Source organism: Phaseolus vulgaris, chromosome 7 (genome assembly GCF_000499845.2).
Source record: "Phaseolus vulgaris cultivar G19833 chromosome 7, P. vulgaris v2.0, whole genome shotgun sequence".
NCBI lineage: Eukaryota > Viridiplantae > Streptophyta > Magnoliopsida > Fabales > Fabaceae > Phaseolus > Phaseolus vulgaris.
The window spans coordinates 36,396,180-36,423,449 of record NC_023753.2 but is presented as its reverse complement, the minus strand read 5'-3'; the positions used below and the strand labels follow the sequence as shown (position 1 = coordinate 36,423,449).

The window sequence follows — 27,270 nt, the reverse complement described above, 5'->3', positions numbered from 1 at the left end:
TATTGTTTTTTAAATTTAAATATTAAAATAGAGATAGATTAGAAAAAGTTAACATATTTGACCTTTTTCTAACTCAATAAATTATAATTTAACACTGCAGTCAAAAATTTAACTTTTAATCAGATCAAACATACAATCCGTAAATCCGTAAATGAGTAATATTTAAATATAGTAAAACAATTAAATATTTTTAAATGATAATGGATTCAAAATATTTAAAATTAAATTTATTATTTTCCAATTTCAAATATTATAACGGATTTCAACTTTTCGTATTAAACCCCTCACCATTTATCAACTAACTTGTATATCAAATTATATCATTTCCAGAGAATTGTTTAAAAGTAAAGTGATTTTGAGTGTCATGTTACTATTAAATTTACTTTATATTTAATCTTTCTTTGTTCATACAACTTTTATTTTTTACAAGATATAAGAAATGTATCATTAATGAAAAAAAATATAATTAACATATAAGTCATAATAATTAGAGTTTGATTGCAAAGTTGATCTTAGTTATGATTCATAATAATTAAGTTATTCTTATTGAGTTTTTTTGTTTAATTTCCTTTGTATTTGGCTCAGAGTCATGATTTCTCTTGAAGTCTCTCCCAAAGTTTAAACTATCGTATCTTCTCTTATAATTAGTTTAAACTATCATATCACCACCCTTAGAACCATTAGAAGATTGATATATGTGTATATTTAAACTTTTTGAAGATACAAAGATAACAATGTTTATGTTTTTATTTATTTTAATTTGATCTTATAATTGACAAGTTTACCACTAGCCAATATATATATATATATATATATATAAATATAAACCTCCTAGTACTTTGGAATGATATTTTTTTTTCCTTATTTTTAAAAAGTAGATACTATTATATCAAATCAATTCAATGTAACAAATAATACATAAAAAATTACGATGTTGCTTTATTCAATTACTTTATTACAAATACTCTCATTCAAAAAAAAAAATGAAGACACAGTGCAACAACGTCACTGTATAGCCAATTAGTTGACTTCACAAGGTGGATCGCTGCAGCCATGTGAAGGTCCAGAAGGTGGAATGAATCCTTTGGGAAGAACATTAAAATGAATATTTTTAATGACTCTAACATGTTGAGCACTACAAGGTGGATCGCTGCATCCCTCTGAAGGTCCAGATGGTACAGTAGAACCTTTACTAGAAAATATTTCTTCCTTGTTCAAACTTTTCCAGGGAAATATAGCATTTACTATCACTATATTTGAGAGAATCAAAAATAAGAAAAATGAACTTAATCTAATCATCATTTTGGATTCCTTCATATGAAAATCAGAGGTTAAATGCTAACTTTTATACCACGTCAAGAGACAAAAATATAATAATAATATTAATATTATTATTTAATAAAAATGACAGTTATATATAAGTAATCTTTGACTAATCTTTCAACATAGAAAATTATTATACCTAAACTCTATAAACGGAAAAGGAATGCAAAAAAAATAATTTTAATATTTATTTAATAAATGATTTATTGATTGTTTATCATTAATTATAAATTTATTAGATCAGATAAAAAGTCAAAAGAAAAAGTCAAAGATGGTATATAATAATAATAATATAAATTCAAAGAATATTTACTTTTATTTAATAGTTAAATGTTACATATAGAAGAATATAAAAGTCACATTTCTTAAGTTGAATGAATAAATTTTATTAATAATGTAATATTTATTAATCAATTCATTTTTATATATTATTTTCAAAATTCAATAATTAATATATTTTATAGTCAATCTTTAAATATAAATTATTCATTAAATATAATATATTTATATAGTTTTTACTATATATATTGCATATTTTATTTTTATTAAAATTTAAGAATATAATATAGTTTGAATATATTTAATTTGTTTCTTGGCCATAAATATTGTTAGAATTTTATTTGTTCAATGTTAATTTTTTATCCATATATTCTATAACATCGACAATTTTGGTTTCTATTTTTTTCCCAGCAACTTTAATCCTTGAACTTTTAATCAACCATTCCTAATTTTAGTTCTTTAACTTTTTTTACGCAATCCCAACTCCTTAATTTCTAATTATTTATAATTTTATTTTGTTATACAATTTAAAAAATATATTAAATCACTTTCATGTCCAAGTAAAAAAACATTCGGACTGATGTTTCGTATAATTAAAAATTAAAGAATCAGAATTACATCAAAAGAAAATTCAGTGATCAAAATTATGGATAAGTAAAACCTATGAGACTAAAATCGTGACAAAATAAATTAAGGATAAAAAATACAATTAAGCTTTTCTTCTACTTTTATAAGAAAATAATTATCTTTAACATTAAATAAATATATAAATGCAAGAGAGAATAAACAAATTAATTCAAGTAGTTCTACATATTCATGTTGAAGGGAAACAATATCATAATTACTCAATAATATAAAGGTGAAGATTCCTACAATGGTTTAAGCAAGTATAAATATAAGATGAAGAAAAATGTAAAAAATACTTGTGTACTTACTTTATAATTTAATATTTTCATTAATGAAACTCTTTGGAATTCTTAAAGAAGACTAAACATATTTGAACTAGTTATGAAAAATCAATATAATTGTGTAATGTTTTCATTAAAACATCTAGTGTTTTATTCAGTGTCTTTTCTTGAACTCATTGGTACCTTCAATATTTATTGATATTGTAACTTACTCAAATATTTTAAAGGCAAATATAAAACTAAATTTTTTAGAGAATTTGATTATTGTAATTTACTGAGCCTTTTATTAAGAAAGAGACTAGTTTGATATTATATTCTATTTAGACAATAAATAAAAATAAGACTATTGATTTTTGTACCTCCTTCGTTACTTTTTAGAGTCTAAGGACCAAAAAATAACATTTTACAATTTTTACACTTTTCAAAACATAATATCCAAAATTTATTAAAAAAATCAGAATAAACATTTTAAAAAAGTATTCCAGGATCCGACCCTACCCTACACAAACGGGTTGGTGCTAACCCAAAAAAGGCCACTATGACCCGACCCGACCCGACTCTGTAGAAGCAATTATATTGGTTATTTGAGTGGAAAGTGGCAACCGTTAGAAACATAATATTTGAATGGCAACAGTATTTGGCGGGTGAAGAAAACGAAGGAACCACCATTTTCATTTCCATCGTCTTTTTCTTCTTAGAAGCATAAAACTAATACTAACAGTAACAACAATAATAATAATTTCATCATAGTAAAATGTGGAATCTTGAACATGATTGGTACTCTCCCAAGAGTCTTCTCAGCACTCCCACCCATTACGATTTTCCAGTAAATTATTCACCATCACTCAATCTTAGTTTCAATCTTGCAACTTTTGTAATTGTTTTTTTTTTTTGTTTTGTTTAGGGTGATCGCTTCGTTCCCAACAGGAGTTTGATGGATCTTGATCAAGCCCAGAGTTTGCTCACAAACAGGACCAAAAAAATTCAGAACAAAAAATTCAATGTATCATCCCTCTTTTTCACTCCTTTTATGTGTTTGTTCTCTTTTTTTCATGCTTAAGAAACATAACTTTCGAACCTTTTTGAATTTTGGTGGTTGGGGTTGTACCCTTCTTTACTGAGATTCAAAGAGTTCTTCTTCGTTTCTAAAGTTGTCAACTTTTTCCTCACAACTCAAGTAAAGTCATTCTTGTTGAAATTCTTGAATGTATACTTACTTTTCCCATGGTTGGTTGTTTTTAACCTCTTCAAAATACATTTTTTCTTGCCTCTGGAATATTCAGTGCATCAGATTCTGAATGTTTTTGTATTTTATTTCCATTGTTGAAGTTATCTTGTTAGAGAAGTCATGTGTATTGAGGCTTTATTTTGGGTGTGTTTTCTCTATATTCAATGACAGGATGCGTACAGACAGATAGTGGATGAGAAACTAAGTTTGGATTCAGAAGGAAAGCCATTTAGGATGTTAGTTTTTAGGGGAAGTCCAAAATCAAGCAGAAAATCCATTCGTTATATCGATGAGATACGAGAGGAAGAAGCAGCAGCATTGCAAAACATTAGCAATCAACACAGTTCTAGAAGATTGCCTAAGGTTTTGTTCATCACAGTGTGTTAATAATAGTGTTTTTATTGTATATTCTATTTTTAGATAGTGTGCTAACTTCAATTTGTTGAAACATTTATGCATTGTGAGTGATAGAATTTATATCTGTCTAAGCAAAATGCACCTTTATTTGCCTTTGGTGTGACCTTGTTCTAAATGTTCTTCAGTGGTAACCCTAAAACATATCAACACAAATGCTTTACATTTGTGATTGTCGGCCAAAACAATTTCTAAGTTGCCGTTGAAAAATTACGAAGTTTAGCCGATATGGGGTTGAATGTGATGTTTTTCTAGTTATCTTATTGAAAAGAACAACTGAACACATATAAATTGTTACGACAAAAAGACTGCCTTTGCAAAACTATGAAACTCGTGTCACTGTAAGAACATTCATGTTTAGATAAGAGTAGAGCAGAGCAATCATAACAGTCTAATATGTCATAGATATATTACATCATAAATCATAAAAGGGAGAAATTTTCATAACTTGTGTATTTTCCTCAAATCAGCTATATATCCAAAATACAAAGCCATGATCTTATGCTGCAACCTGATTGGATGAATGGCATAACTATACTTGCAGGGAGAATCAAGGATATTGGATGCACCGAATATTAGAAATGATTACTACGCAAACATCATGGATTGGGGGAAAAACAACATTCTTGCTGTTGCTTTAGGCTCAAAAATGTACCTTTGGAACTCAGACAATAGTAATGTAACAAAGTTGTTTAATGCCACTGGCAACGATTTTCCTACGAGTGTTTCCTGGTCAGAGGATACCAAATACTTGTCAGTAGGATTTAAGAGCTCAAAACTTGAACTCTGGGATGCAGAAACTTCCAAACCAGTATGTTTCTTTCTTTTTACGGGGCTTCTCAAAGATCAGCAAGTAGTTAATTATACACTACAAATATGTGCAGATAACTCAGTTTTTAACTTTCAGATAAGGATCCTCGAGGGTCATGGTGAAAGGATAGCAACCATTGCATGGAATGGTCATATTTTAACTTCTGGAAGCCATGACAAGTACATTTTAAATCATGATGGTAATCTGTTGTTCCTTTCAACCCTTTTCAGATACTGAGTGTATAGCAAGCAAGACAGTGAAATGAAATAATTTAACATCTTGACGTTTCATGCTCTTGTAAGCAGTTAGAGCAAGAACAAATGTGATATCCCGGGTAAAAGCACACAGAGCAGAAGTTTGTGGTCTAAAATGGTCAAGGAGCAACATATTGGCCAGTGGTGGAAATGAAAATCATATTTATGTATGGGACTTAGCTAAAATGAGTTCCTCAAATTTCTTGCACTGTTTTAAGGACCATTGTGCTGCAGTCAAGGCACTTGCCTGGTGTCCTTATGATTCAGGTGTGCTTGCCTCTGGAGGTGGCACTGAAGATAGATGTATCAAGTTTTGGAATGTGAAAAATGGAACCTGCATTTTCAGCATAGATACAAAAGCTCAGGCAAGACAGTTATTTGTTTCCTTGTTTTGGTAATGTCTTGTTATCATGTTGCATTTATTGTTTAGTATTAAACATTGTCATAAGCCAAAAGGAATAAATCATCATTTTCTCAATTGTACTGATGCATTTCATGCAGGTTTGCGGATTAGAATGGAATAGACACCACAAGGAGCTATTGAGTGGTCATGGATTCAGCACAAGTTCACATCACAACCAACTTTGTTTGTGGAGATATCCATCAATGACTAAAGTGGGAGCCTTGGACCGTCACACTTCTCGAGTACTCGATCTATGTCAGGTATGCTGCAAGTCATACACAATCAATTATGACAATGTATTTGAGTCCAACTTTGTGAACATCATGAAACAATTTAATCTTTGATTTGGTAGTTACTTCATCAAACTAAAATTAAATTATTCTTATGTTTTGCAGAACCCAGATGGTTTAACTGTGGTATCAGCTGGGGCAGATGAAACTCTGCGCTTTTGGAATGTATTTGGGCCACCTGTCATTGATAATTATGAGACAGATCTGGATAACCTTTTGTCTCTCAAGGTGTCCCCATTAAGGTGATGGAAACAAGACAATTTTCTTCATTCAAGCTTATATTCTTGTGTAAATAGTAATGGTGACATTGGTCTTAATACATTTAGCAATCTTATTTTAGAAAGTAGGTAATGAGAATGCTTATATAAAATATTATTTGGTTCAAAATGTCAGGTCTCTGATCTATTTAAGTGGATATAAATATTAACTTTAAGTATTAATAATTATATGAAATTTGTTATAATGTATTAAAAATTATATATATATATATATATATAAAGTCAAATTACTAAGATTATTAAAAATTTAATTATATTTTCTTTAAAAATTATTATGTACTTTATTTTTGTTCTCTGACCACATCAAAGTCTAATTGGTTTTTGCAAGACAATCCATAAATTAAGACTTAAAGCTATCAACGCATGTATATAATATTAAGCATTAAATTAGAACATTTATCATAGAACAAAATTTGCAGCTTGAAGTGATTGAGCCTCTATACCACACCCAGCTAGTGCAAAGAATACATACTTCTAAACCCCACATGAAAAATATTTTACTCATCATCCGCACCCAACTCAGCATCACTATCAGAATAAATCTCAGGAGTAGCTTCACTGCTTCTAGGTTTCTGTTCTTCGCTTTCATTCCTCTCAGCCTCTTTCTCCCTCTCCACAATTCGAGCCTTAGCTTGCTCGAGTCTTGAGCTGACTGCATCCCAAGACACAAGCTTATCCATGAACACTGATATATAATCAGGGCGCTGGTTCTACAAAGATAACAAAGCAGTCATAGATGTATATTTATCTATTGAGCAGAATTATCAAAGACAGTAATCACTGTGTAATTCTCTGAACTAACTAACATCTTACCTGAAAGTCAATGTAGTAAGCATGCTGAATAAAAGTAAAGTATTATCACAAAGTCAGCAAACTTTTTATCAAAGAAATGAAATGATAATTTTAATGTCCTCAAATCCACGAAAACAATGAAAACTAGATTAGTACCTCCCAGACATCAATGGTAAGGAGTGGCTGCAAGAAATTAATATTGAATCTTGTCAGACATTTTAACCATGATGCTAAGGCCTTACCTTAGCATTCATGTTTTAAAATATAAAATGAATTTTGGATATTATAGCTAATCCTTATAACTTACATGATAGTAGTTCCAAACAAGGGGGTTCACAGCATTGGGAGTCTTCACCACAACTAGCTTCTTGTCCTCGTCAGATGGAAGAGGATTCACCGCATTTCCCACGTCAAGTTTGCTTTCTTTATCTGTATATGAAAAAGAAAAAGAAGGGTAAAGGCCACTTGCTAGGTTAGATATACCAAGAAAAATAAAAAATGAATGCCAGAAAATTAGTATGATCAGAAGGGTATTTACTCACAGGCAAGCCATGTCCATCCTGAACCAAAATGTGTTGAAGCAGCAGTCTTGAACTCGTCAAGGAATTTTTCAAATGAACCAAAGTCTCTTTCAATCAGCTTTAGAAGATCCCCAGATGGCTTTCCACCACCACCGGGTTTCATGGACTCCCAGAAGAAGTCATGATTCCATGCCTGCAAAAAGTTGCACATGATTGTTATGCAATGATTTAGAAAAATAGACAAGACTTAATGATTACAACTATGCATGCCTGTGCTGCATTGTTGAAAGCCGGAAGAAAGTCACCCTTATTGTACGAACTAACTACAACGTTCTCCAGTGACTTCTCCTCTAGATCCGTTCCATCAATTTGCCTGTTCAGATTATCTACATAAGTCCTGTGATGCTTCCCCCAATGATATTCGAGTGTCTCCTGACTCATAATTGGCTCCAAAGCATTCTGAGAATTTTAATTATGACAGTATTGGTAAAAATATGTATTATCAGTCCAGCATCAACATAAAAATCTCCAGAAAAGTACAAGACATATGGTAGGTCATCGCAAAAACTACATGAAACTCTTGCGACATTGTTTAATCAGTTCAGTGTAACTGTTGTGCTGCACAGAAACAAATTAAATGGCTAGTTGTAATAAACTGAAGTCTGCCCAACAGAGTGATTGTATTGTAATTATAGTAATTCAAGTCAATGTGATATTAACTTCAAGAAAAAGATACAGCCAGGCTAAATATAATTTTATGGCAATTGCCATGTTTCATTTGAAGCACAGTTCCCTTTAAAAGTTTGCCAACTTAAAGGAAAAGTTAGCCAACATGTTTCATTGGGAGAAGCACACCACTAAAGCAAGCCATTGTAGCTGGTGAGTCCAAAGCCTTATAAACCCCACACCAAAATATCATTTCCAAGGTGGACCTCAAGTCATATACCTTGCAATTGGATCAAACACAATTAATTCTAATAAGTAATAAATGGAGTAATTGACAAACTTTAGATCTTACCAGTGGATACGGTGGTGGCTTCAGCTCAAACTTTGCAGTGATTTCAATACGTCCAGCTTTCCTTATACATCTACTCTGCAGCATTCAACATATTCTTCTTATATTTTTTTTCTTTTAAGAAGATGAAGAGTGAGAGGTTTAATTAGGAAAACTTTTAAACAGGACATGCTTTTCCAGCCAGAAAATTTAAGTGAAAAGTCCAATATGATCTGATAGACACCCCAAATCACAGACAATATTACAAACTTATAATCATAAAATGTAGTAGTAATCCATAAAAAGGTTATATATTGGCTGTAAAGTTCAAGCATTTATTGTTGAATTGAAGGTCAGTTTTTGTTTACCATATTCAATATATCAATTTCGTTCACTTTTTTTCCATAACTCGTTTTTCTAATAGGTAAACTTAAACATTTCAGCCGATTTTGCATCAATAGGCCTTGAAGTTTTCTCTTTAGTATAGTTATAGACTCCTTTTCTGGTCTCTAGATTTGGAGTATTCTACTCACAACATAATAACTATGTAGACTCCTTTTACTACACAAAGTGCGTTGCTAGCACTCCTCATATTTATAATATCATTGTCAAACCAAATCGCAATTTTGTATGCATTTGTTCATGACTAAGAAGCCCAAACCAAACCAACAAATAGCCTTATCTTGGGCACAGAAATAAAACAGCAAAAGACACATGATAATAAAAAATAAACTAATATTATTCCTTTTCTATTAAAAAAATCAGATAAATAAGCTTTTGATCCTTCTGAATTTAAAATTTTGAGTTCTAGTCCCTCTGAAAAAATTTCTGAACTTTTAATCCATTTTTATTGCTCATAATCAGTCCCAGGGAGGGACAAAAAATGGGAACAAAGGGTAAAATTTAACTCCTCATAGACGAACTATGAGGAACTAAAAATGGGGAACAAAAACTTACTTACCCAAAAGGAAAAAAAAAATTCTTAAAATGCTAAAAGTGTGTGTTGGAAATGGATAGTGGTTCGAAAGCAAACCTCTTTCTTCCACAATTTGAAGGTACCCAAAGAGAACCCTGCTAGCCAAACGAGAAACCCGTGTGAGAGAGAGAGAGAGAAGAGAAGAGAAGAGAGAGAAAGGTGGAACCTTGAGTTTGGCGAGGAAGAAAAGGCGAAGGTGGGAGAAAAGTAGAAGCAGCGGTGGAAGGGGAAGATAGCCAATTCATCTTCTGGTCTGCCTCTGCTTCTCACTCAGCTGTTTCAAAATATTTTGCCTCTCCTAATCTTCTTCTCTGTAACACTACTACAGTATAATACATGCTACATTCCTCTTTTCTACTTTTCTTATACTTCGTTTTTACCTCTTTATTCAAATTCACTTTTCTACTAATTTAGAGATTGTTATAAAGAAAAGAGATAAGGATGGTAAAATAAAAAGAGAAATATAATAAAACAATATAGGATTATGATTTTAAGTTACTTAATATTTTGGTATTTAAATTAAAAAGGTTTTAACTTAGTTCCTGAAAAAAAGGAAATTATTTCTCTTTCATTTCATTTCAAATTCTGGGAAAATATTTTTTATTGGGTTAGACATTACCCCTTCTTCAATTTAATCTTTTTATCTTTTCTAATTATCATCACTTTATTTCTACTAAAACAAAGGATAAGTATTACTAGAAATAGAAAGAAAAATATTACACAATAAGAAATAAAACATATATATATACACACACATATGACTATTGTTATATGTAACCTGATTTTGTTTCATTTTATATATTACTTAACTTGTACCAATAAATTGTACAAACACACTGCATGTTCTAAAAAAATTGGTTATTATGGTTGAGAGACGGATGAATTGGCTTAAAATAATAATGAAATTATTTGCGTGATTATTGTCTTCATTTTTGGAGGGGATTGTGAATTTTTTATAATAAATTTAATTATTTATTTCTCTAAACATGAGGTAATTTGTTAGATTTTAACATTAAGATCACACTTCCAAAGATTAGTTTTTTTTCTGATTTCTCCGCCAATTATTTATTACATTTAAACTCTTGATTCAATGAATCCATTAAAAACGTGTTCAAGAAATGTGATTCCCAATCAAATGTAAATGAAATTGATCTTTTCTCCAATAACTGCTCAGAGTTGATCAAGTAATTACCATGCCAACTTATGATTTAAGATATATTTGGTAGATTCCATGTCCAAATTGCAAATCTTTTTCACAGAAATTAATAGGGTCATAAATCGTTATGATCAATCCTTAGTTGAACCCTCCAAGTTTTGTTATGCATGTGAATTATATAAATGACTGGTTTAGAATATAGTTTTAGGACCTGAAAGTAGTTGTTCTTACCAAAGGCGTGAAGAGTAAAGAATTAATAGATTTAATCAAATAACACAAATTAGTGGTAATTCTATGTTGAAGAAGATCTCATGGTAAAATGTTTTATGGTGCTCATGGGGACTTTATGCCCAAACCCTTTTCCTTGGGACAAGATCTGAAGTCTTTATTTCATCTATCTTTGCAGCAACAATAAAATCATTCATACTTAAACCTCCTGCAAAATTTTGAACCATTTCCATATCATGTTACAAGATGAGAATACACACAGGACATTTAAGGATGTAAAAACAACATCTCTTGAGCATACAGCAACAATGATATGAACAGTTCACAAGAGATTTTCGGTTAAACCTCAGTAACATCATTGTATAAACCATGCACAGTTATCAAGATCGGAAATTCGCAGTCATATAACTACTTACAAGTTTTAAATAAGTTGTAATGATCAATATTTACTATCTCATTTAAGTGACTCCCTTATGTGAGGTAGATATAATCATATAATGAGCAACTCTTATACACACTAGATTATGTTCCCTGTGGGGGTGTTGAGTCCTCTATCAGGAACTTGCAACTAGTATCTAAAACAAGTGCTAAATATAATGAAAGCAACTGAATATACAGGGATTTTGATGATATGCAACTGAAATGAAAATATCCTATCATATTTGTTCTGGTTCATAGTTTAAGTAGCTTAAACAAGAGCATTCAACTGTTATCTTCTAAATCTAATATTATCTAATCTTTAAAGTTTACATCTTCAAATACCACTCGTAGATATAAGATTTTTGGGATAGTTTTATTGAATCTCTTTTAGTAATTAATAGACTCTATAACCGAATTTAAATAAGTTATATTCCAGAAGATGATACGAACTATTAGTATAGAATGTGATCCACAAGAAGAGGGTGCAAGTTATTGCTTACCAATGGAAGTTGTCCATAGTTCTGCCCTGACTTGATTTGGTTGTTCTAAGTAGATATTAGGGAAATGGCCTGCAGCCTCAGCAACCTTAGAGATCCTGTTAATTAGTTCAACCCCACATTTAAAATCTCTCAATTTCCACAAGCATCGAAGTTTATGTCCACCTTCCTCATTCACAAGTCTCCAACCCACAACCTGCAAAAATGAAGACAAAATAAGTTCTAAGAAGGTGGAAAAGGTAAAAAGGACCATCACATAGCTATTCCTTTTTTGTAAAACATAAGTTTTTAACAGGTAAACTATTAAGCTCTAAAGTCCTCTTTTTAACTTTTTAAATAAACAAATAGGGACTTGCAAATCAGTATTTATCACTGAAAATGCTAATTGCAACTAAAAGCTATCCAGAAGCATTATGCATCACCTCACTTTCTAAATCAAAATTCTGAATGTCAAACTTCAACAAACACTGACCATAAAATCTTCAACCTTATGCATAATTCCAATGCACACTTATCATTGGACTTGGGTAACTTGTGTTGACTCAATCAAAAGTTTTCAAGATGTACAGAACCAGATTACATATGATGCTCCTCAGAACACAGAACCAAACTAAAAAATCCACATTTTCAGAGTGTAAAATGTGAACGATCCCAAGCATACAATAGAATCAACTACAGTTTAGCATCACTTTTTTCTTCAACTCCTTTTGAGTCTCTCCTTTTAAGCATACAAGCCCATGCAGCTGAATATTATAAAACTCCAAAAGTGTAGTATAAACATATCTTCCAAAGTGTAGCATACAAAAAGATCAGCGCACAGAAATATGCTAACATGATTCGAGCATTCTATCTGTTATTATAGACTAAAATTTCAAAATTATATAGATCTCACTTTATTTCAGTGGTCACTCTTAATTTATAGTTCTTTTAACAATTTTTAATTAATAATAGAACGCAAATTAAAAGGAGTACAAAAAAAAAATGTGTTGCTAAGGATCATTGTTCCATAATTAGGCCTAAACAAAAAAAAATAGACAAATTCTTCCTCCATCTCCATACCTTTTTATGCACTTCTATACTTTTTTTTTTTTAATTTCAACTATAAAAAACAAACTAAACTTAGAAAAACATCTAATCTACGTTAACTTCCTTTCAATAAAAATATATATAAATAAAAAAAAACTAAAACTCAAGATGTCTCAAATAAATTCCTTTTTATTTTAAAAGATCTATTTGATGTTATTATTTTTAAATGCTAACAAAAGTTAAATAAAAGTATTAAGTTATTTGATTTAAATTGTGTAATACAAATATAAGTTAATAATGATTAAATTATTTTTCTTTAAATAATGAAAAAATTGAATAAAAAAAAGAAAAATATTTAAAAAAATATGTTCACTTTTATTATTAATTTAAGAAAAATAACATTTTTATTTTTTTCTAAATTTGGAAAAAAAAAACAGCGTGGTGCAAAAATAAGCACAAATCTAAAAAGAAAAATTATCTTGACAATGAAAAGTTGAATACAATGAATTTTTATCAATCATTTCACACAAACACAAATCTAAAAAGAAAAATTATCTTGGCAATGAAAAAGTTGAATACAATGAATTTTTATCAATCAATGATGAAATTACTCTCTCAAATATTATAATTAAAAAAAAAAAAAATGTTGAGATTATTTAAAAATGTAAATTTATGCTTATTTAAAAATAAGTGAGGTGTAATCTTTTTCACAAATACTCTGATCCAATCCAATAATTGGTATTATAGAATGAAAGTTTATGAGTTCGATTTGTGTTGGGATAGATGAAAAAGCTGCTGAATCCAACATTAACATGTAAAAATTACTAAATTTAACATATTTTTTCGTTTTTTCTTATATAAAATTTCTTGTCAGTTTGTCTACACATACCTTGTGATTCATTTCATTTGAGCAGAATTTAATTTAATTTAATTATTATCTGCAAGCTCTCCGAAATTATGAGTGATGAGATGTTTCTGTTACCTTTCTGACGAGCATCTGAGCGTCGTGTTCTGAGATGGGAGGTTGCGAAGGGGAAATGGGGGCACAGTCCTGCTGCGAGAGAGAGAGAGCAGAGATATTGGGGATCAGGATTCTGTGCTCGGTGTTGCCGTATCCCAGCACCTTCTCTCCGAACGAGCTCTCCAATTCCGCCGGAAAAGGGTCCCTCGCCCCGAAGTCCCCCAGGAACTCGTTCGTGTCGATGGCGCGCGTAACCACCAGCGGTGCCACCCCGTTTCCACCGCGACTCACCGACGGGGCGCGTGTGGGCCACGTCATGGGCTTCTGGTGCATCCCATGAAACCCAAGGTTAAGGTTAAGATTGAAGTTACATGCGGTGGTGGCCATCTAAAAACAAGACACAGTGTGTGATGTCTGGCGATAAGGAAGTTGTTTTGTCTGTGACCTGTGAGAAGAGAGAATGGAAGTGATAATGGCCATAAATTATACTATCTATCCTCTTTAAAGATATCACCATCAAAATTCATATTTCAGAATTTCTTTTATATATATAACTTAAAATTAGTGTTTATTAAGTTGTTTCGGTATGGTTAATATATACTTTTATATTATTTAGTAATCGAGGTCAATTATAATTTAAATATACTTGTTTTTCTTAATTTATTAAAAAAAAATTAAAAATAAAATTGTGATCTGTTTATTCCGATATTTGCTAATATAGTCTCATATAGAATCGATAATAGACTTTTGAAATTCGAAGATAATTGGTTTATACTTTGGTCAAATTATTTGTATTAAACTTTGCACTTATATTTTTTAAAAGTATTTTAGGACATGTGATGTAATTTTGTTAGAATATAAAATTAATTATTTAATTGCTGTTATTTTAAAAGTTCTTACAAAGTAGGCTTATAAAATTCCATATAAAGAGAAGTTAATTCATGTCTAACACACTGCTATTTTTAAGTGATTATTTTGTAAATAAAATATAACTGAGTTTTAGGATTTTTTTTTTTATATTCCTCTTAAATGTTAAAGAACGAGCCCAATAAAAAAAAGTGGGTTATATAAACTGAAGTCGAAACAAAGAAAGAAAGCAAGAAGGGTTTTGAGAAGAGGGACAAAATCAAGGTTGAACGAACAGGCAAGCGTGTAGGGAAACTTTTTCATTTTCGAGCGCGTGGCTTTCGAATCCAATCTGCGTTACCAATGGCCTTCAACAACGCACTCAGATCCGCCGCAAAACTCATCGCTTCTTCTGAATCTTCCCTCTCTACCTCAGGTCAAATCCTCCCTTTCGTTAATATTTTTGTGATTTCTAATTCGCAAATCTTAATGCAATTCGTGGTTGATTTTACGTTGATGTTCCTTTTGGTTGTTTTATGATGAATTCGGTTATGGATGCGGAGGATTCTGTATCGGTGAGGTGTTTTTTTATGGTTAGGGTTTTTTGATTTCATAATAGAAGAAAAAATGGTTGGTTGCAGGTTGTGTTGTATCGACGATTGGAGATTTTTTTTCATGAATTCTTAACAAATTTTATAGGAAACTGGGAGTGTTGACATACCTACGTTGGAAATGAAATGCAATCTCTGAGAGCATAAAGTGTAGGGCTGGATTAATGTGCAATTCGCGCTGTGTCCGTTTATATCGATTGTGGAGTTTGATGGGAGAGGTGTTGGCAGTGACTTTAGTTGATGAATGTGACCTAGAGGGAGTGAATGTTTGGGACTGTCACTTTTCTGGTTGTGTTCCCTGAGTTGGAGGAGTTTTAGCTTGGTAAGTGGAGAATGAGGGGAGCTGGATAGAGATGAGACCATGTAAATCTAGAACCAAAGGACTTGTATTTGATAATGTGTCCTTTTTACAGCACGGAAAGGGTGATGTTTGTTGAGGTAGAAGGAGTTTTGATTTTCTTGAAAATTAGTTATTTTCTGTTGCATGTTTGCTGTTTTTTCTTTGTTTATTTGCTCTCCAGCATGTTGGAGGTATGGCTGCATAGTTCTACCCTCCATAGACCCCTCTAAGTTTGAGCTCCATGCAGTTGATTGTCGTCCCCCTGCTCTTTTTTGCTGCGGAATGTATACTGTTGGATGAGTTCAGTTATGAGTTTAAATTATAGTTACAAATTCAATTGGTTGTTGATAGTACAGAAGTGTTGGCTTTTGAAAGAGCTTTCTTATTAAATAGAGGGAAGCAGTTAAATCTTTGTTTGTGGACTTTCTTTGCAAGAAAGACTGTTTGGAAATGCTTAAGTTTTCTTTTTCTTGTTAATTGCTGTAATCGATTTTGCAAATTTTATGTACATACCTGAGGTTTTTGTATAAATGTTTTATCCTGTTAAACTGATATTTATAGTCATGTTTTAAGTTCCAAATCCACTATTGTATTTATAGAGCATTTAGTTTATTGAACGTTTGAGAGTTCGTATGAGAAGGAACAAATGGAAGGGAAGAGGAGAGAAGAAAAGGGGATGAGTATTTAAGAGTAACTTTCCTTTGCTTCGTTAAATTGTTTGTGATTGATTACTTACAATCTTTTAAGTTTCTTAACACTCCCAAGTTGATGCATAATGCAGAGTCTTGGATAATTACGTGATAATTCTTCAATTACTTCCTCTTATCTCCAAATAGTCCCAAACAAAGGCCTTCTCTATCCATATCTACCCTTAAAATGTATGTTGGATCTTTAGCGCCTACTGTTTCTTGTTCCAGACTCCAATTGCTGCCTGAATATTTGTTATATTCATTAGGTTACGATTTGAATTTTGTTGACTGCTTTCACTTTTAACATGATCGAAAATCTTGCTGTATATAATCAAGTTTGTCAATCCACCTACTGTAATAAGTGTGTATGTGTACATACAATTGCATATCAATACCCTTTTAGATCCTTGAAAATTAGTTATTTAGTAATCGTTAACATTTACTGATATCTGAGTGTGTCTGTATGTACACACACAATTGCATATCAATACCCTTTTAGATTCTTGGAAAGTCACTGTTTTCATCAGAGTTCCGCCTTCTTACTGGAAAATAATTAATATGTTGACAGTGACCAGAGGTTTTCATTCAACTGCAATGAAGAGGATGGGTGGACATGGGCATGATGAGCCCTATTATCTTCATGCAAAGCACATGTACAACTTGGACAGGATGAAGTACCAGGGATTGAAAATGTCCCTTGCTGTATTCACTGCTTTCAGCATTGGTGTTGCAGTTCCTGTGTATGCTGTCATTTTCCAGCAAAAGAAGACAGCTTCTGCCTAACTCATCTTTCGCTTCAATTGCAACAATAAGGTGGATTTGGGGATCCTAGACTAGCCTATTGGTTTTGGTTTTTATTATTGTTTTCAACGTTGTTTGTGTTCAACCTTCTATATAGATTTTCCTGATATATCTGATAATAATCAAATTCTCTGCACATCTGTTTCATGCGGTTCATCAATTGTTTGATCATTTTTGGTTGATTGCGTGTCTGCAATCAGCTCTCATTTGCATCTTTCCACATCATGGTAAGAATGCTAAAAAAGCAGTAAAACCCAAGTGTTGTATTTATTTGTTTTTATTTCGATTTTGAAATAAATTACACAGCGCGTACGCTTTTTTGGGTGTGAACAGAGAAATTGTTTGCCAAATCCTTGTTACATTTTCAGGGTATATTTGAGTGTTTTTGGCGACAAAACAAAGTTAGGGTAAAATTTACATTTTTAATTAATGTTTTAAAATGTGGTAATTTCTTATAATAAAAGCAATAGATGATGTATTAAATCTTCCAACTTCTTTTCGTGAATTTTGTTCCTTCTGAAAACTGTAGATTGGTTGTTTCCTTTCACTTTGGAAAATCGTGAAGTAGGTCTTCTTAAACAGATAACAAGTTTGTCATTTGACAACGAAGTTTTTAAGTTACTGAGGATTTGACTTTAGTTCATTTGGTTAGCTATTTGTACATTTGTTCAGGTTAGTCAGAAATTTCACATTAGAAGATCTGAACTCATAATAAGAAAGTTAGGAGGTTAAAATTATATGTAACTTTAATTTATTTTTATATAAAATCAACTTTTTAAAAAAGTTTAAAATATTTAAAAAAATTGTATTATAATAAATTTTTTATTTGTATTAAAATTGGATTGGATTTATCAATTTGAAAGTATAAATCACTTGTAAGTTTAAAAGAAAATTCAAAACTGTACTTTTTTTCTAAAAAGTATTATGAATAATCTCTTTTCTCATTCCAAACTTTATTTTCTTCAAATTTGAACAAATCTTATATTCTAAAAAGGTTTATTTTACCACAAAAGCTTCTATAGAATAAATAAATAAAATAAACTTATTTATAAATTAAAATTAATTTATGCATAAGTTTAAAATAAAAATTTTGAGGAATTATATAAAATAATTTAGGTATAATTATCTTTTTTTCCTATATTACGCGCAGTCAACTTAATTTAGTTGTTATTTTAAAAAAAATCGTCTTGATTTTTTAAAAAAAATCGTCTTATTTTTAAAAAAAATATACAATTTGTTCCCTTCATCAACATCGTTAATCGATGATTACATGGCATATTACGTGACACATAGAGTAGTACTTTTATTTATACATGTTTCCCCGTGTTTAACACTCTTCTCTTTCCTTATTTCATTCTCTTCCATTAAAATCCTAGTACTTCTCAATCTTCTTCCTCTAACTCTTTTCTATCGCTCGATGACTACCTCTCTGAGTTCCTCAAATATGAAGCAGTAATGCTTCAATGACACATTTGAAATCGAATTCGAAAAAGGAAAAATAAATTTTGTTTGGATCATCATTGAAAGAATGTGTTGTTGTGCTTGAAGTTGAACTTCACGCTCACTTTCAAACTAAACTATTTTAACCTAAACTTTTCAATTTCTTCATCTAATCTCCATATCTTCATCATCAATTTTGTAACTTTTTTATTTTAATAATTATTTTTACAAAGTTTTATTCACTTTAATTACATATATAAAACAAACACAATAAATAATTTTTTCGTAAATCCTAAACTCTAAACTTACGAATTATATAATGCTTAAATTCACTAAACAAGTATCAATTTATGATAATATAAAATTAATAAATATTATATTATATTACTTTTATTAAGAGACAATGAAACTTCATCAAGAATCTGTACAAGAACATAATATATTTTGCTAAGCGCTCCTTAATGGTACATAAGGAGCATTGATGTTATTAAAGTTACATAAATGACTTAAAGTTTGTGTGAAAAGCTTAAACAAACATGTTTAATCTATGTTCCTCCCGTTCTTACCTTGGAGTTCGAAATTGACGAGTATGACACTGTTGGAGCTTATAATGGGGAGCAAGTCATTGACAGAGTTTGGAGATGGAGTGTACATCATTGGATGACTAAACAAAATCATATTGGAGATCTCTACTCCGTAAGATGCAACATTAGTGTTGACGGTGGTGGACCCAAGACTTAGTGGGTATTCATTGACAAGTGTCATTTACATGTTCAACATTATTATGATGTGTGTCACTCTGTCTGTCACATCATCACCACTTAACGTTGTTTAAATGAATTTAACAAAACATATCAAATTACATATTTAAAAAAAATATGAAATTGATTTTTTTTTAAAAAAAAAATCATTAGATCAAATTGACTATTTACTCCCTTAAGAACAAAAAGGTAATTATATTAAGAATTTATATAAATTAGTTTATAAAAAAGTTATTCTACAGTTTCGATAAGAGATAAAATTTAATTTGGTAAAAAAGCTCAAGAACTTTAAGGGTACCAAATACAAAACTAAAGTGAGGAAAATATTTCTTTAATATTTAGTTAATTGAGTGCGATGAGACCACGTAGATTTCATATTTATATCCCATATGGATTACATTTGAGACTTTTATTCATTCTAAGTAAAGAACTCAAACTTTGTACTAAACTGAGTATAATTATTAAAGATATTAAGTATGATAAGAATATTATTAGTGATACATTTAATTATTTCTTACTTGTTTTATTTTTTTAAGAAAATTTTATATTTATATTTACTACAAGCTAAAGATAACATTGAGTTTATGATAACTTTAGTGAGACAAAATTGAAATTGTGTTTAAGTCAAAGAGAAATTGTATCATTCAATTATGTTCCACACTCATAATAACATTAGATACTTTTAGCCATTATCCATTCTATATAAAGAATTTATTTTTAAATAGGTAAAAAAGAAATCACTTAAACCTAGTTCTAAGTAGAATTTTGAAGTTATTTTAGTAAAACATTTATCATGAAAGGAAGACATTAGTAAACTATTTATTATGAAGGAAATAAGATAATACTTCTTCAAAATTTAGTTAATTGAGTATAAGAAAACCTAATATAGTGGCAACTTTTCTTACTTATTTTATTTTCATCCATTTCATAGTAAGGAGTAGTAAAACAAACAAATATATTTTATAATTATTAAAAAGTTGAAAATGAAAAAAGTAAGGAAAACAAAAACTAGTTTGAAAAAAATTAGAATGAAATTTATTTTCAAAATAAAAAATATAAATTAAAAGTGTAACATCTTTAATCAATTTGACCTTTATCCAAATTTTTGTGCTTTTATAAACTAAAACATGTCTCACCTCACCTTCACCATCTTAAACTTGTAGTTGACTAATGGCTACTAAGAAGATAACATGGAGTTTCTAGAAAAAGTTAAACAAACTACTAATTACTAACTAATAGGAAGATAATAGAAATTATTATTGTCTCAATGTTGTTCAGAAGAATGATCATACTGGTTAAAGATGAAACATTGAAGAAGAAGAAGGAATAAAAATGATAGGTTTTAATTTTGAAACAATGTTCCTGGTATAACACTGAACACAGTAATGGTGAATTCCAGATTTGAGTGATGGTTCCAAAGGGGTGTATCTAATGATTATTCTGTACAGTTCCACATTTACCATAATCCGTGGTCCAATAAAGAAGTGACACGTGGAGAAACGAAGGTGAGGGACATTAGCAACACCAGCAAGTAATTTTAATGAAACCAGCAGTTGAAAAGCGAAAAGGACAAGAAGGCATTATATCCGGATTTAAGAATCGCGACTTTCCTTTCTCTCTCTAAACGTTCTCTCTCTAAAAACCTACAGCCAAACCCTCAGCACACTTTTCACTGTAACAACAAGATCTAACCCTGGTACCAACTCTGTTCTTTTTTTCTTATTCTTCGTTTCTCTTTGCTGGGTGTCAACGTTTCAATTTATATGTTATTTTCCTTTCTGGGATTGTTGCAATATTGTTTCCTGTTCCCTTTCTTTCGGTGTACGTTCTGGAGAAATCTGTGCAGTTTTTTTCATCTGGGTCATTTACAATTTTCCAAATTCCCGGGGTGAAAAAGCGGGGTTTTTTTTTAGTTTATTGAATGTTTGAAGTTTCAATTTTTGTTAGATACAATCTCCATGGAGGAACAGGAGAAGGGTTTGTGTGGGACATCAGAATCCGCAGTGAACCATGAGGGGAAAGTGGGGGATGAAACCCTAGAAGGGTCTGTGGATTATGGGGGTGAGGTTCAGACGGAGGGTTCATTTTCGGATGAGTTAATTGGAGAGGGTGGGGATTGTAATGGGAAGGATGTAATGGTGGAGGTTTTGGGGTCTGATTTGTACATAGATGGTGTTTGCACACATGGGAGTGTTGCTGAGCTTAGTGGTGAAGTAGGTGGTGGTAGATCAGTTGAGGGTTTAGGGGAGGATGTGTGGTCTGGAGCGGCAGGTGGTGGGGACCCTCAGGGTGTAGAATCTGAAGAAGGTAGAAGCGAGAATGTGGCAGTGGAAGATGGTGGGACCGTGATGAACGTGGCAATGGAATTGGATAATGTGGTTATGGGGAGGGAAGATAGAGATGAAGCAATTGTTGGTAGTGAAGTTGATGCTGCATCTTTACAGGAGGAAGCTGTTTTTGATAATAGAGCTCAGAAAGAAGTGGGGACTGCAGTTAGCAATATCGAAGATCCTATTGTGGCAGGCACTGGTGTTGAGTGCACAAATGCACTAGATGCGGGGGCCTCAGATCACAAGGTGACAAATAGTAGATATGATGATGGTTTAGGATGCCAGTTAACGGGTAGTTCTGTAGAAGGAGAGAATGTACAGAGTGAATGTGCTGAAAAGGATAGTGGAGCAACGAGAGACGGAGATGATGTGACCTTAGACGAAGAGAAGAACATTGCTAACTTGCATAGTGATAAAATATTGGAGAAAGAATGTATCGGTGACAAAGTTGAATCTGAGGAAAAGTTAAATTCAGATGTTGAACAACCCATGGAGATTAATAGAGTTGATGAAGACTCCAAAGAAGTGGTTGGTGAAACTGAAGTTACAATGGATGAGGCTCTGCCAACTTCTGAGGAAAAACAGTGCTTGAGAAAATGCACTGAAAAGGAACAAATGTCTGAGACTATACAGGTTGGTTCAGATACAGGGCAGGGAATAGTTGATAAGGATTCAACAGAAGAAGATAAATTAAACAACAATTTTTCTGATGCTAAAAGATGTGGTTTGCTGGAGGGGACAGAAGTAGAAGTCGAAGTTCAACCAGAGACAGAAATTATTGAAACAATGAACCACACTTCATATATTGAAGGTAAGATCTCTGTTGATCTAGTAACTGCTACTTTTCAGTTCAATCAGTTGTTAAAAATGATGTTGTAGCCATAATACAACTTTTCTATTCATTCCTGATAATGGTCTTTGTAATTCTGTGAATGAAGGTACATTTGTATCTTTCAGGAGTGAGAAAAATTTAGATGCTAATGCAATTTCTGTAATTGCAGAAGACACTCAAATTGCGGACCAGGATAACCTTGCACTGATGGATGCTGGAAAGGACAAAGTCCACGATGAGTGTAATATTAGGCAAAATGTTGAAGTACAAATAGGCATTTCTGAGCAGGTTGGTTCAAATGGAGCACAGGAACTTCAAGAATTTGTTCAAGTTGAACAGAAAAAAGTAGAGGGAAGGGTCACAAGACGGTCATCATTACTGAAGGCTGTGAATTCAGAACTATCTAATTATGCAAGATATTTGCTGCCAACAGAAAAGGAAAGCAACTTTGCGGTTTCAAATATGGTTTGGGGAAAGGTGAGAAGCCACCCATGGTGGCCTGGACAGATATTTAATCCCTCAGATTCGTCTGAAAAGGCAATGAAGCATTATAAAAAGGACTGCTATTTGGTAGCATATTTTGGGGACCGAACATTTGCTTGGAATGAAGAATCTCAGCTAAAACCTTTTAGAACACATTTCTCTTCTATTGAAAAGCAGAGCACTTCAGAGTCATTTCAGAATGCTGTAGATTGTGCTCTTGATGAAGTAACAAGACGAGTAGAATATGGGCTGTCATGTTCTTGTATACCTAAAGATACCTATGACTCCATTAAATTCCAGACTGTAGAAAACACTGGGATCCGACCAGAACGAAGTGTCAGACATGGGATGGATGAATCTCTAAATGCAAGCACCTTTTCACCTGATAAGCTTGTAGCGTACATGAAAACACTATCTGAATTGCCAACTGGTGGGTTTGATCGTTTGGAGCTTGGGATTGCTAAGGCTCAACTGCTTGCATTCTATCGCTTCAAGGGTTATTCTTGCTTGCCAGAATTACAATATTGTGGAGGTTTTGACGATGACATGGACACCTTAGTTCATGGTGATGAGAATAAAGCTATTGATTATTCAGCTTCTCTAAGCAAGAATGATGGTCGAGCTGGTTCTGGAAATTTGAAAAACCAAAGCTCTCGCTTCAAACGGAAATATACCTTGAAGGATACTATGCAAGAAACAAAGAAGGAAAGAAGCATGTCTGAACTAATGGGTGGGACTCCAGACTCTCCTGATGGTGATTATTGGTTTGATGAGAAGGTAAATGATAATCTCGTTTCACCTGGCCACTCCAAGAAAAGGAGGACTGTTGATCACTATGGTGATGACTTTGGGAAGCAAGATGGAAGGAAAACAATATCTGTTGCAAAAGTTTCTAATACCACAAAACCGTCATTTTTAATTGGTGACCGTATTCGTAGGGTTGCTAGTAAACTTACTGGTTCACCCTCTGTGGTGAAGAGTTATGGTGACCGGTCTCAGAAGACAGATGGTAGCACTGAAGGCATTTCAGGGAATGGGTTTGATGTTTCCTTTGATGAGGATCAGAGGTCAAGTATGGTTGTTACAACAGAGTATTCATCTCTGGATGATTTGCTATCTTCACTTCAGTTGGTGGCACAGGAACCCTTTGGATATTATCGCTTCCTGAATCCTATTGTAAGTTTCTTCTCTGATTTCAGAGATTCGATAACTATGGCTGGTGATGCTGTAAAGGATATCTTTTGTACAGAAAACGTTGGCACTAAAAGGAAGCAGTCACCCATAGCTGGATCGCCTGAAACATTTGAATTTGAGGATATGAGTGACACATATTGGACAGACAGGGTCATTGACAATGTCAGTGAAGTGCAACCAGCACAACTGTCGCAACCAACACAACCAGCACGGAAAAACCGGAAAAAGGACCATCAACTTGTTTCTGCTGAGCCAGGGAAGCCTGTTCCAGTTGGTCGAAGGCCCTATTCCAGGAAACAGTATTCTAACAGTAATCATATTGAGGCTCCTCAAAAACCTGCTGGTTATATAGATGAGAATGCCCCTGCTGAACTTGTTATGAACTTTGCTGAGTTGGGTTCTGTTCCCTCAGAAACAAACCTTAATAGAATGTTTAGGCGTTTTGGACCTCTAAAGGAAGCTGAGACAGAAGTTGATACAGTAAGCAGCCGGGCAAGAGTGGTTTTTAAAAAGTGTTCTGATGCAGAGGTTGCTTGTAGTAGTGCTCAAAAGTTCAACATATTTGGTCCAATACTTGTGAATTACCAGCTTAACTATACTCTAAATGCATTGTTCAAAGCTTCGTCTGTTGCCACAACACAGGACCACGAGATGCATTTTGATCTCTCCAATTTTGAAGTTAATCTTGGTAAGTACTTTAAATTGCTTTTCATACACAATATGTTAATTGATTCACTTTTAGGCTACAGTTATTTTGTGCTATTTTGTTGGGGTATGCTCTCTAGCTTCAGGAAAAATTATTCTCGGGGACCCTGTTATCATGTAAAAGGCTACCTTAAAGTGAACTTGTTTGAAAATTTAGGGAGTAGGGGTGTGCATCCAGCCTTACTTAGATCTAAGTTGCATCTGATCTTAATCTACTAAGTTCATATAAGGCTGGATACATCATCCTTGCTTGTTTTATATACGATCTTAGTTTAGTGTCAATTATTCAGGTATAGTTTTTCATTTGGTGGTTGATTGAATTATTCCATAACCTTAATTTAGGGTAAATAGGTACTTCTAAAGAAACGTTCTAGCAGACTATCCTAATAGAATGCAATCAAGATGAGCATGCTCAGAATTTGAATTTAATTTATATGCACTCATCGGTATAAAACTGTTTTACACAGCCAATTGAAATTTTCTATATTGCCACGAACCAAGTTTATGAACCAAAATCAAACCATAAGAACATGATCTCTCTTTGTAGGTTGTCATAGAATGATTCTAGAATAAGATTCAACTAATTGACTCATGGAAGTTTATGAATAACACATGAAATATGAAACCTGTTTTTGAACAAAACAAGATTTCAACAAAATAAACAAGAATTCGAAGACAAGACAAATATTTGTTGAAGATGTAAGGAAATCACAAAACAAGGCAATAATCGTATGGATTTCATGGAATGGATCTCATGAACAAAAATGCATATAAAACCAGTTTTGAAGCTTCGAGACTCAGCCAAATGATGAACGCAAACCATTGAATTGTTGTTAATGCTTGTGGAAATTAAATGACATTGGAAAAAAAAATTAAAGATCAAATGGTAATAAAAGGTGAAAAGAGATAAAGGAATGTAGAACACGCCAGTTGAACAAGTTCAAGATAAGTGCAAAGGACCAGTACTTAAAAGCAAGAGATTTGAGATTTGAGATTAAGATAAGGATCAAAGAGACATATTCATACCTTACGGGAGAAAACGCACTGTCAAGCTTCTCCAAAAACTACAATTTATCCAAGTTCTCAAATTTGTGATTTACACACTGAAGTCAACTATGTAAAAGAGAAGTGACCCAACATCTAAAGCTTTAACAAGAAGCTGAGGTGTTTGGTTACAAGACTAATCTATACTATCCTATTCTTGTAAATAAACACTACAAATGATCTTATACCTAACAGAGCTATCCTAATCGCCAAAAAATGGTTTTAGCTTCTAAAAGGAATTTGAGTTCTGCTATCCCTTCTTTAGCTACCAGCATGATTAATGATCCTTCAATACTATTGTGAGTGTAAAAAGTTGCGAACACTTAAAATATAAAAGGTAGAAAATGTGATTTATTTGCTTGCATCATTCAGAACTAATATTCTATGAACTATAAATGATATTTGTGATTCTCATTTCAGGAAGTGGTGATGATGATGTGGTGGCAAGTTTGGCTGAATGAACAGCGAAAACAAATTTTTATGAAGGGGCTGCTGTAGTAGTTAGGTAAACGGAGAATGTTAATTCATCTGGTCATCCATTTTTCTGTTAAGAGATATTTTTGGTTGTAGGATTCCTTTTATTGTAGTTCTGTAGTTTGTAATTCATTTTCTAGTTTTCTGTATAGCCTTGTCACTGACCCTCTTTTTGTAGTTGCCATCATTCTCCAGCCTGATTGTTTTGAATTCTCTAGTCTGAACACTGCTTCTGTATCAATATCAATGCTACATATAGTAGTCATAGGCCATTATAGTTAACCTTTAGTTGTTGCTAGCTAGTCATTTTGGTTATATGTGTGCTGAGTCAGTAAAGGGCATTAGTAAGTTAATCGTTAGCCTATGCTTGACTAAATTTTCATACAAGACATTTTTTTATGAGTGGTTACTGTATAATAGGCATTTCATATTCAGCAGATTTCAAGTACTTACCAAATGTTTGGTTCATATTATTGTCACATGATCCGGTTGAGATGCATACCAGTTCCTTCTTTTCCCTCCAACTACTTCATTGCTATGAATGGTTTCCTCTTGTAGCATCAAAGGATCTTCTATGAAAGAGAGAGGTTACAGAAAGTGACAACACATATTAATAGTAAAATAGCATTACATTTCAACACAGTGAAATGAAAAATTCTTTTTCCTTTTCTTTTCTTGCTGGAAATTCAGTTCTCTTAGAGATGTACCCTTTCTATTAAATTTATTTATATTTTATATGTTACAATTTGGTCTAAGATGAAATATGTGAGCGATATATTATAACTTAATCATATGAATTTTCAACAATCTTAAAATTAGAAGTTTACCTACATTAGCAATGTGGCTATCAGATATCATGTTCAGAGATTTAACGATTACAGTACAGATTACAGTACAGTGGGCTTGAAATTTGGTTTTGGAATTAAGATCGTTAGAACTTGTAGTTGTGGCATAGCACTAT

The 27,270-nt window shown here is 32.2% G+C and overlaps 5 protein-coding genes across 7 annotated transcripts; 3 read left to right on the top strand and 2 right to left on the bottom strand.

Annotated features, from left to right (window-relative positions):
• The first annotated feature begins 3,117 nt into the window (after positions 1-3,117).
• Positions 3,118-6,354, top strand: LOC137830446 (cell division cycle 20.2, cofactor of APC complex-like). Its single transcript, XM_068637781.1, has 8 exons — positions 3,118-3,336; positions 3,415-3,513; positions 3,910-4,101; positions 4,697-4,963; positions 5,060-5,162; positions 5,269-5,582; positions 5,719-5,880; positions 6,016-6,354. Exons 1-8 carry the CDS (start codon positions 3,265-3,267, stop codon positions 6,154-6,156), a joined length of 1,350 nt encoding a protein of 449 aa, XP_068493882.1. The 5' UTR covers positions 3,118-3,264; the 3' UTR covers positions 6,157-6,354.
• Positions 6,355-6,528: 174 nt separating this feature from the next.
• Positions 6,529-9,822, bottom strand: LOC137830447 (superoxide dismutase [Fe], chloroplastic). Of its 2 annotated transcripts, none has more exons than XM_068637783.1 (9): positions 9,638-9,822; positions 9,529-9,566; positions 8,520-8,594; positions 7,772-7,960; positions 7,523-7,694; positions 7,288-7,409; positions 7,137-7,163; positions 7,002-7,025; positions 6,529-6,898 (listed from the first exon to the last, which is right to left on the bottom strand). In XM_068637783.1, the coding sequence occupies exons 1-9, from the start codon at positions 9,714-9,716 to the stop codon at positions 6,686-6,688; spliced, it is 939 nt and encodes a 312-aa protein (XP_068493884.1). In that variant the 5' UTR covers positions 9,717-9,822; the 3' UTR covers positions 6,529-6,685. The 2 variants fall into 2 exon arrangements, with proteins under 2 accessions (XP_068493884.1, XP_068493883.1); XM_068637782.1 differs by having other exon boundaries at positions 9,529-9,569; positions 9,638-9,803.
• A 1,044-nt stretch (positions 9,823-10,866) lies between these two features.
• On the bottom strand, positions 10,867-14,277 carry LOC137830448 (probable pterin-4-alpha-carbinolamine dehydratase, chloroplastic). The gene is made up of 3 exons (XM_068637784.1): positions 13,781-14,277; positions 11,776-11,968; positions 10,867-11,063 (listed from the first exon to the last, which is right to left on the bottom strand). The coding sequence occupies exons 1-3, from the start codon at positions 14,144-14,146 to the stop codon at positions 10,972-10,974; spliced, it is 651 nt and encodes a 216-aa protein (XP_068493885.1). The 5' UTR covers positions 14,147-14,277; the 3' UTR covers positions 10,867-10,971.
• Positions 14,278-14,711: 434 nt separating this feature from the next.
• On the top strand, positions 14,712-17,182 carry LOC137830445 (uncharacterized). The gene is made up of 2 exons (XM_068637780.1): positions 14,712-15,041; positions 16,814-17,182. Exons 1-2 carry the CDS (start codon positions 14,969-14,971, stop codon positions 17,026-17,028), a joined length of 288 nt encoding a protein of 95 aa, XP_068493881.1. The 5' UTR covers positions 14,712-14,968; the 3' UTR covers positions 17,029-17,182.
• A 3,627-nt stretch (positions 17,183-20,809) lies between these two features.
• LOC137830444 (PWWP domain-containing protein 1-like) lies at positions 20,810-26,808 on the top strand. Of its 2 annotated transcripts, none has more exons than XM_068637777.1 (4): positions 20,810-20,943; positions 21,195-22,388; positions 22,516-24,774; positions 26,256-26,808. In XM_068637777.1, exons 2-4 carry the CDS (start codon positions 21,206-21,208, stop codon positions 26,294-26,296), a joined length of 3,483 nt encoding a protein of 1,160 aa, XP_068493878.1. In that variant the 5' UTR covers positions 20,810-20,943; positions 21,195-21,205; the 3' UTR covers positions 26,297-26,808. The 2 variants fall into 2 exon arrangements, with proteins under 2 accessions (XP_068493878.1, XP_068493879.1); XM_068637778.1 differs by having other exon boundaries at positions 20,812-20,943; positions 22,579-24,774.
• The last annotated feature ends 462 nt before the right edge of the window (positions 26,809-27,270 follow it).

Bases quoted from the DNA above. Each gene is read 5' to 3' on its own strand.
- LOC137830444 (XM_068637777.1), top strand. From the start codon at position 21,206: ATGGAGGAACAGGAGAAGGGTTTGTGTGGGACATCAGAATCCGCAGTG. The intron at 22,389-22,515 runs GTAAGATCTCTG...CTGTGAATGAAG, and splicing joins CCACACTTCATATATTGAAG to GTACATTTGTATCTTTCAGG. The intron at 24,775-26,255 runs GTAAGTACTTTA...TTCTCATTTCAG, and splicing joins CAATTTTGAAGTTAATCTTG to GAAGTGGTGATGATGATGTG.
- LOC137830448 (XM_068637784.1), bottom strand. From the start codon at position 14,146: ATGGCCACCACCGCATGTAACTTCAATCTTAACCTTAACCTTGGGTTT. The intron at 11,969-13,780 runs GTAACAGAAACA...TCATTTTTGCAG, and splicing joins CTCAGATGCTCGTCAGAAAG to GTTGTGGGTTGGAGACTTGT. The intron at 11,064-11,775 runs GTAAGCAATAAC...AAAATTTTGCAG, and splicing joins ACTATGGACAACTTCCATTG to GAGGTTTAAGTATGAATGAT.
- LOC137830447 (XM_068637782.1), bottom strand. From the start codon at position 9,716: ATGAATTGGCTATCTTCCCCTTCCACCGCTGCTTCTACTTTTCTCCCA. The intron at 7,695-7,771 runs GCATGCATAGTT...AACTTTTTGCAG, and splicing joins CTTTCAACAATGCAGCACAG to GCATGGAATCATGACTTCTT. The intron at 7,026-7,136 runs GTACTAATCTAG...ACTTTTATTCAG, and splicing joins TTACCATTGATGTCTGGGAG to CATGCTTACTACATTGACTT.
- LOC137830446 (XM_068637781.1), top strand. From the start codon at position 3,265: ATGTGGAATCTTGAACATGATTGGTACTCTCCCAAGAGTCTTCTCAGC. The intron at 3,514-3,909 runs GTATCATCCCTC...ATTCAATGACAG, and splicing joins TTCAGAACAAAAAATTCAAT to GATGCGTACAGACAGATAGT. The intron at 4,102-4,696 runs GTTTTGTTCATC...CTATACTTGCAG, and splicing joins GTTCTAGAAGATTGCCTAAG to GGAGAATCAAGGATATTGGA.
- LOC137830445 (XM_068637780.1), top strand. From the start codon at position 14,969: ATGGCCTTCAACAACGCACTCAGATCCGCCGCAAAACTCATCGCTTCT. The intron at 15,042-16,813 runs GTCAAATCCTCC...ATATGTTGACAG, and splicing joins ATCTTCCCTCTCTACCTCAG to TGACCAGAGGTTTTCATTCA.